The 9,007-nt window shown below is 36.3% G+C and overlaps 1 protein-coding gene across 1 annotated transcript in view; it reads right to left on the reverse strand.

Annotated features, from left to right (window-relative positions):
* The window catches only part of BTBD10 (BTB (POZ) domain containing 10), a 65,291-nt gene that overhangs the window by 21,045 nt on the left and 35,239 nt on the right, over nt 1-9,007 (reverse strand). The window contains exons 3-4 of the mRNA XM_006865825.1: nt 6,636-6,738; nt 3,021-3,141 (exon numbers count right to left, since the gene is read on the reverse strand). Coding sequence (XP_006865887.1) covers nt 3,021-3,141; nt 6,636-6,738 — 224 coding nt within the window. The remainder of the gene's footprint in view (nt 1-3,020; nt 3,142-6,635; nt 6,739-9,007) is intronic.

A 9,007-nucleotide genomic window follows, 5' to 3' on the forward strand; every position in this document is an offset into this window, starting at 1 on the left:
TAGGGTTGCTATGGGTTAGAACTGACTTGACGGCAATTAACAACAACAGCAAAGCTAAACAGATATGGGTAGGCAAACGAGACTACACCCACAAGCACATCTTAAAAATATACACTTGTCAGATAACTCATATGAACTAGCTGTTGTTGTTAAGTGCCGTCAAGTCAATTCCGACCCATAGCAACCCTGTATAGGGTTTGCGAGAAGCAGCTAGTGAGCCTGAACCACCAACCTTGCAGTTCAAACGGTTTTGCAGTCTGGCGCATTAACCCACAGTGCCACACACAGCTACATATTTCATCCCTTGCATAGTCTCTTCCTGAAAAAAATTAAGTTGTTCAAAAAACAGCATTAAGATTTCAGTGTAGGAAGAGAGGTGACAGCAGAAAGATAAACTGGGTGTGAGACAAAAAGATTAAAGGAAAACCAAAATGAAGCATAATGCAGGAATTCCACAGTTAACTTGACCATAGAATCAAGAGGGTATACACAGAATGAACAATTTCAACTTCCTGCTACATAGCTTGAAAGGCACCCAACTGATATAACCATTCTTCATTTCTCCATTTTAATGGTAATTCCTATCTTCTAACTAAGGTTCCAAGTTTCTACCTTCACTTTTATTGCTACTGCATCAGCTACAGGACGAAGCTGAAGAAGCAAGTGTGTGCAGAAATTTATGAGTGGAAAGAATGAGTGGAAAAGGATATCAAACCCAGTCTCCCAAAAGAAAGGTTTTTGTCCCTACAACATGTTGTTTCCACAATTATTATATCAATAATAATACATATTTAATAGTATAAAAATATATGTAATATATAATATTTAGCAGTAATAAATGATTTATTATATAACTAACTGATGGTCTTTATCATTATTATTATATAGCCATGTCTCTTTCTAGGCTATATCCTATTATCATTTAAAAATCCCTTAATACTCAAACCTCTAGAAATTTTCTGCTTCAACACATTTTCTTTCCCCTAACTTAACTAGTTCCAATCTTACTACTCCCTAAAACTGCTCTCCCTAAGGTTCTATGACTGACCCTATGCTGTGAAAGAGATCAGGAGCTCTCATTGACGCTTGTCTTATTCAGTCTCTTGGCTGGATCTCCTGCACTGGACTCCTGGCAACTCTCATCCCTAAGCCTCTCTGATATCATTATCCCTGGATTTCTTTTTTTCATTTTCTCTTTTTAAATAATGTTGTTGTCATTAAGTGCCATCGGTTCCAACTCATAATGATCCTGTGTAGGCTTTTAAAATCTTTACAGGAGCAGAAAGCCTCATCTTTCTCTTGTGGAGTAGCTGGCAGCTTGAACCATGGATCTTGTGGTTCAGTCCAGTGCTTAGCATCTGAAGCCACCACACTCCCCATTTAAATAATACTCATATTTTACCCAGTTTCTGGTGAAAGCTTACATATTAAATTAGGGTTCTATCTGATAATTTGCACACAAATTGTTCAGTGACATTAGTTACAATGATCGTGTGGCAACATTCTCTTTTATGTACAGTGTGCTCTCTTTGCTGTACTTTCTTTTCCCTGTTCTCTTTTATTTATTTTTATTCCAGGCTGAATTCACTTTTATTTTTCTTTTATCAAAACCACACTATGGTAACACTGCTGGACTGCACAGAGACTCTGGTGTGGGACTTCACAAGGTGATCAGTGAACTCCTGGTAGAGAGATTCTGTGAACACAGTCTCTTTCCAGAGATCAGGGCTGTGACAGCTGTAGGTCTTGAAGATGGCATCAAAGGTGGCCTTGGCGAAGTTGCCCAGGGTAGCAGTACAGTCCCTGGCTGGGGTGTAGCAATCACCGATACCAGCCATGAGCAGCAGCTTCTTGTGCACAGGGGTTGAAATGATAAAGATCTTACCTTTGTTTCTGAGTAATTGTTGACCCTTTAGTATTACACTGATGGTTGTTGGGCGTTGATCTCAAAGGTTTGATCTGGTGTGCTACTCTGCTTTACAATATGGCAATCCTTCTGTCTGAAACATAATTACTCTTCCTTCTGCTCCAGAAAGCTTCTCCAATCCCCTATACCTGCATTAGATACCATCCCTACATGCTTTTTAATGTGTATCTGTTGCTGTTGTTATTGTTAAGTGCTGTACAGTTGTTGCAACTTATAGCAACCATGCATAGGGTTTCTGAGGAGTGACTGCTGAATTTCTGGTTTGCAGTCCTGTGCTGATCCTACAGTGCCACACCAGATGTCTATTATTCAGTATAGTATATGCAATCTTTAATTACGAGTATTGTTTTAGAAAACTATTCCCATCTTCCATACAGCTCAGGATATTAACTTACATGGTTGATGTTACTTACCATCAAGTACAGGGTTTATGAGGAATACCTGGTGGGTTTGAACCACCGACCTAAATATGAGTTAGCAGTCCAGAGCTTATCCTAGAGGGCCACACCAAAAAATTAAAAATTTTTGAATGATCTGTTTTGAGGTACGAAGACAAACCAGGGCTTCCAAGCTAGGAGGTAAAGACTGACAGAAAATGAAAAGAGGAAAAAGTCAAGGCAGAAATCTAAAAAAAAAAAAAATTATAGTCGGTACCAACTCATAGTAACCCTGTACAGGGTTTCCAAGGAGCAGTGGGAGAGTTTGAATCACAAACCTTATAGTTCAAACAAACTTTGCACTCCAGTGCTTATCCTATAGTGCCACACCAGGACTTCACAAAGATCTCTACTGTTGTTGTTAGGCGCTGTCAAGTCAGTTCCGATCCATAGCAACCCTGTATAGAGTTTCCAAGGAGTGGCTGGTGAGCTTGAACCACTGACTTTGTGGTTCAAACTGACATTGTAGTCCAGCGCATTAACTCACAGCACCACACCAGGACTCCACAGATCTCTATAGACTTTCACAATTATTCTTCATTGTACTAGAATACTTTAGAATTCAACTAAACAAATATTTGGAGTCTCACTAGGTAAATAACACTATTTCAGGTGTTTCACTCTAATACATTATAGTTCTACCACATCATACTTACTGAGATCTCTACATTTAATAGTACTATATTCAAAAGAGATACAAAGATAGTCACATGCTTCTCTCAGTTCAGGAATTGATATACCATCAGGACAACGGATTATTCCTGTCTTATAGTAATCCTGAAAAATACAAAAAGTAAAGAGTTGCATATAAAACATCTAGAGCATGAGGTAGAAAAATCTTATTATTAAGGCTAGACTGTAGCATTTTTAAAAACAGTAGTGCTCAGAGTTGTGGCTTTTTTTAAAGTCAGGGGAACTACAGTTAACCTAAAAAGTTTTACATTTTACACATAAGGAAAATTTAGGCCCAGATGGGTTCAATGACTTACCCAGTCATATTATTAAACAGCAGAGGTGAAACTGAGACCCTGGGTTTCCCATTCTTTATAGATCTTTTCTAGGTACTGCAAAATGCTAATGCATATTTCTACCCCCAAGTTTTTTTATTCCTATATAACTAAATATACTTTTTAAATCAGGAAGTTGGATAAAGTCACCTTAAATACTACCTAGAGAATTTAATAAAAATCAAGTTTTGTTGTAAAGAACTACAAAGTCATATCTAAGTATTAAAATATATAAAACCAGATACACAACTAGATATTCTTCCATAAAGTACTATCCTTTGGTGTTTCCCATATTACTATAAGTAATAGTAATGATTTCCAAAATCTACTATAAAATGGTTGTCAGACCGACCTCACAGTTAAAGAAAGTCTGCTAAGTTTGAAATTCTGACCTTTTGTTTAGCAACTAAGCACTTAATCACTGCACGACCAGGGTTCCTAGGTTCCATAATGTTGTTGAAGTTGTTGTTAAGTGCCATTGAGTCAGTTTGGACCCATAGTGACTCTGTATGGGGTTTCCAAGGAGCAACTCGTGAGATTGAACCATCAACCTTACGGTTCAAACTGACTTTGCAGTCCAGAGCATTAACCCACAGTGCTGAATCAGGACTCTAGATCCATAATACTAATTCAAATGTTCTTCAAAATAAAACATTAAGACTTACACACACACACACACACACACACACACACACAATGCATTTGTTAACATACATATTTTGGAAATGATTTTCAAAGGTTCAGGAGTTTCCATATTACTGGTCGGTCACATGGAATAAAATATTAGAATCCTAATGTTGGTTGGTTATGTGCCATGGAGTCAACTCTGACTTATAGTGACACTGTATACAGTTTCCAAGGCTGTAAATCTTTATGGGAGCAGAAAGCCTCATCTTTCTTCCACAGAATAGCTGGTAGTTTTGAACATGGACCTTGAAGTTAGCAGCCCAACTCATAACCATTATGCTACCAGAGCTCCTCAGAGTCCTAATAGCCACATTAATTCTCAGATACTGAAAGCAATAAACTTACTGAACTTAAGTAAGTGAATTGAGGGAGTACTATGATGCAGAAGTCACTATTAAATAACTCAGAGAAACGAATAAATGAATCAAGCCCTATCCTATCTTCCCAAAGGTCTTAAGAAATGTATTAGTTTACATCATATGATCATTATATACTAAAATAAAGATAAATTGAAAAGTACTCAAAGTAAAATGATGGAATTCCAGGTCAAGAAGACATAATAGGCAGACGCACTGAGTGGACCCTCTGCATCAAGGCAAAGGGAGAGTACAGGAAACAGATAGGGATGGTGATCCTTGAACCTTGAGCTTGAGAGAATATGACAGAGAGGGTGGACTGAGTGTTGAATGGAAGAGGATGCTGAACAAGAGCAGCAAGAGGGAGGAAAAACGGGCACCTGTCCACTGGCCTGGAGTGGCACAGCCATCTTGAGCTTTTATGGATGGCTGTCAATAAAGTGGCCTAGAAGTAGTGGCGGTGGAGGATGGTGGCAAGAGGGGTGTGGTTCTCCAAAGCTCCTGAGCCCACCTGGTAGCCAGGTGTGGGTCTAGTCCCTGCCCTCATCAGCCCAGCAGCTAGTGGCTCCCCTCCTGTACAGTCTTGGCTCAGCCTGGAGTCCAACATACAATCAGCAATTAAATATAAATTCAACAACACAACAATATCTCAGAGAAAACAGACAATTCAAGTTTACATGAAAAAATAAGACAGAGAGCCCAAACAAGTGACCAAAACATAGAAACAGAAAACATAATAAGAGAAACAATATCAGGACTATTTGATAAGGAATTTGAAAGAATTACTATTTAGGTACCTTCAACAGATTGAGAAAACAACTCAGAAAACTGCAGATGAAATGAAAGAAAACAGACAAAACTTTAGAAGAATTCTGGAAACACAACAAAAACAAACTGACAAAATAAATGAAAAATTGGAAACCAAACAAAGACAGCCATAAGAATCCAGAAGATTAATACTAAGGCTTCAGGAATAGATAATACTCTGGAAGGGCAAAGAAGTAGAATTGAATCAATGGGAGACTTAATTAGTGTGCTTGAAGACAAATCTCTCAATTTTCATATGCTGGAGGAATAATCAGAAAAAAGAGCAACAATGAAAAACATACCTGAAGAAAGCTTAAGATTTACGTGGGATACTATCAAGAGGAATAACATGTGTGATTGGAATTCCAGAACAGCAAGAGACAAAAAAAAAACAAAAAACATACAGAAAATTGTGAAAGGATTGTTGCAAGAAAACTTCCCTAACATCATGAGAGATGTTGAACGAATTCCAAACAGGCTAGACCTAAAGAAAATCACCAAGACATATTATAATCAACTTTTCAGAAAAGGAAAGAATCCTGATAACAGCTTGGGAAAAATGAAAAATTACCTACACAGGAGAATTAATAAGACTAAACTGTGATTTCTCAAGAGAAACTATGCAGGCCAAGAAGACAAAGGGATGATATATTATAAAACTCTAAAAGAAAAAAAATTGCCAACCAAGAATCATATGTTGTTGTTGCTGCTGCTGCTGCTAAGTGCTGTAGAGCTGATTCCGACTTATAATGATCCTGTTAAGTGTCCATCAAATGTGATGGAGAAATTAGGACATTTCCAGACAAACAGAAATTTAAAAATTTTGTAAAAACAAGACGGACCGTATAAAAAATACTAAAAGGAGTTCTTTGCACAGAGAACCAACAACAGACAGCAACCTGAGATTTACATGACAGTATCACCCAGAACTGAACCCAGATATAGAAGTACAGAAGTATCCAAAGTAAAATAAAAGACTGAAAATAGGGAACCCAAGATACCAGTTTGCAATAACAACGAAAAAAAAACCACATAAAGTAAAAGGAAGGAACAATATAGTTACCAAACTTCCAAATCAAGAGGAAATCAAGTAGATTTCAAGGGGGGGAGGGAGGGGTGGAAGCCTAACTGTAACCCTAAAAATAGATCAAGCCATAACTCCTAGCCCTAGCCTAGCACCTACCCATAACAGTAACCCTAGTCCTAACTATAAACCTAACGCCAAAGGAAGTCCTAAGCCTAGCCGAGACTAGTACTAAGCCTAATGCCTTACTACTACCTCAAAATAAAAAAGATGTTTAAATATAAATATATATATATCCCCAGACCTGCAAGAGATATCCAAATAGAACTCTGTTTCTAAGTACTTACCAAGAAGGGGTCTTAAGATTAAATCAGTAAGAACAGTACTCACCAGAATAGCTCTAAACACAGTAGAGCCAATTCCCTCTGCCACTTCATACTCTCCCTTCTCATTGGGACGTGTAAAGTTATGCTCTCTGCCAGACCCAAACATCCTAAGACAGCGAATGAAAAGAAAAATACATCAGAAGGGTTTCTCCAAAAAGGAAAAATAAATTTCAGATATAAAGTGGAAGGAATTAAACTTTAAATATTAAATTATATCATTAAATTAGTAAGAATGTTTAGCAGAATTAATTTTGGCAAATACTGCAAATGAAAAAAATATTAAAAATATTTCCTTTTTATTGGGAAGGAACAGTAATATTCCTTAAAGTCTCTGTGCTGTTATGTGCCATTGAGTTGGTTCCCTCATAGCGACCCTATAGAGGGTTTCTGAGGCTATAAATCTTTGCAGGAGCAGAAAGCCTCATCTTTCTCTGCCAAAGTAGCTGGTGGGCTCGCACAGCCAATCATGTGGTTCACAGTATAGTGCTTATCCTCTAGAGCCACCATACACCTAGAGTCTTTATAAAAAATAATAAAATTAAATGACAAATTCAAAAGCTAAAGAACTTTCCATCTTCTTTTCAGAGAGAGAGAAATCAATCAATCTAGGGGAAAAGGTGATTTGTATACAAATCTTGCTAGAAAGAAAAAAGGTAACCATGTTATATGTGTCCTTCCCTTAAAACTGTCTTAATTATAAAAATTTATGTAATAATGCAGCATATACAACAGACTAAACTGAAAAAGTAGCTAGGTTGTTTTGCTTTTCATAATTTTAACAATAAATGTAAGAAACATTGTTCAAAATTCTTATACTTGTATTCTAGTAGTGCAAAACAAGTAATCAAATGCTTGTAGAGAGGGCTGGATAGAGTAAGCGTTGTAGTGGTTGCTGTTAAGTGTCGTCGAGTCGGTTCTGACTCATAGCGACGCTGTATAGGGTCTCCAAGGAGGCACTGGTGAGTCTGAATCGCCAGCCTTGTAGTTCAAACCAACCTTGTGGTCCAGTGCTTTATCCCACAGCACACCAGAGCAAGTGTAGAGAGGAATAAAGAAGTAAAAAGGGGAATAAAAAGTTTAAATAAGCAAATTACTATTAATATTATTTAAGAAACATATACATGGATTTGCTTCTTTAAATCAAGCTGACCCTTAAAAAGTGACTACCTATAAAAGAACAAAATTCAAAATATGTGCTTTACAATGAAAAGTTTAATGTAGTACTTGGCAAAAAATTTTAAACTTACATTTAAAATCAAACTTAGGAATGCAGTAAGATACTATTCCCAAAGTAAATATGGCTGATCTAAGTATTTTACTCAACAAACTTCCCAATTTAAATGACTTCCTCTTTTGTTGTAATACAAAAATCTATAAAGAACAAAGCTTTTTAATTTCAAAATTTCCAAAATACTAACTGCTTTTCGTAGTTTCCACTAATATTATCTTCCCCAAAGATATGATGATAATCAATTGACATAAAAAGCCTTCACTGGTTATTTTAAAAAGAAAAAAAAAATTTTTTTTTTTCAAGAATCAAATGTCACAAACTTTTTTCAAATGTTTGAACTTTTTATGAAAGGGGAAAGTTACTCTTTTCATATCATAATGGGTAAGTTTTTAGGAGGTTTTTTTTGTTTGCTTTTAAAGAAAAAATGGCTTAACAGTTGAAGCAAAATTTCAAATATCTACTTTGTATTACATCTTTAAGGTTTAGGTAAAAATATACGGTATTATTAAAAATGACAAATCATCATCCTAGTAGCTTCCATCAATAGACTGCTCCTGTTGGTGATTTAAATGGAGTCAATTCTGACTCACAGCATCCCAGTATAGGGTTTCCAAAAACAGACTTGTGAATTTGAACGCTGACTTTGTCATCAGAAGTCCAGAACTTATTATCCTAATGGAGTGACACCAGGTGTTCCCCTATATTTGTAAAAACAAAAGTCTATATAGTTTAAGCATTATTTTAAGTCCAGTGCCTCGGTTACAATATTTAATTACTTGAAATGTATACAGTTATCATAGCATTTATTCTGTTTTCTGAAACAATGACAAATCCTTTCTATTTAATGTCTGACATTCAAACACCCAATAAATTACTCACATACAACCTACAAATAACATGCTTCACCTCATACAAGCTTCTTTTTCACTTACATGTCTTTTCATTTTATAGTTTTCAATGTATACACATATATGTATAAATAAATATAATGTAAAATTTGGAGTCCTGGTATGACGCTGTGGATTAATGCACTGGACTGCAAAGTCAGCAGTTCAAGCTCACCAGCCACTCCTTGGAAACTGTATATAGGGTAACTATGGGTTGGAACCAACTCGACAGCACTTAACAATAATATATAATATATA

This window comes from Chrysochloris asiatica, unplaced genomic scaffold (assembly GCF_000296735.1).
Source record: "Chrysochloris asiatica unplaced genomic scaffold, ChrAsi1.0 scaffold00083, whole genome shotgun sequence".
Taxonomy (NCBI): domain Eukaryota; kingdom Metazoa; phylum Chordata; class Mammalia; order Afrosoricida; family Chrysochloridae; genus Chrysochloris; species Chrysochloris asiatica.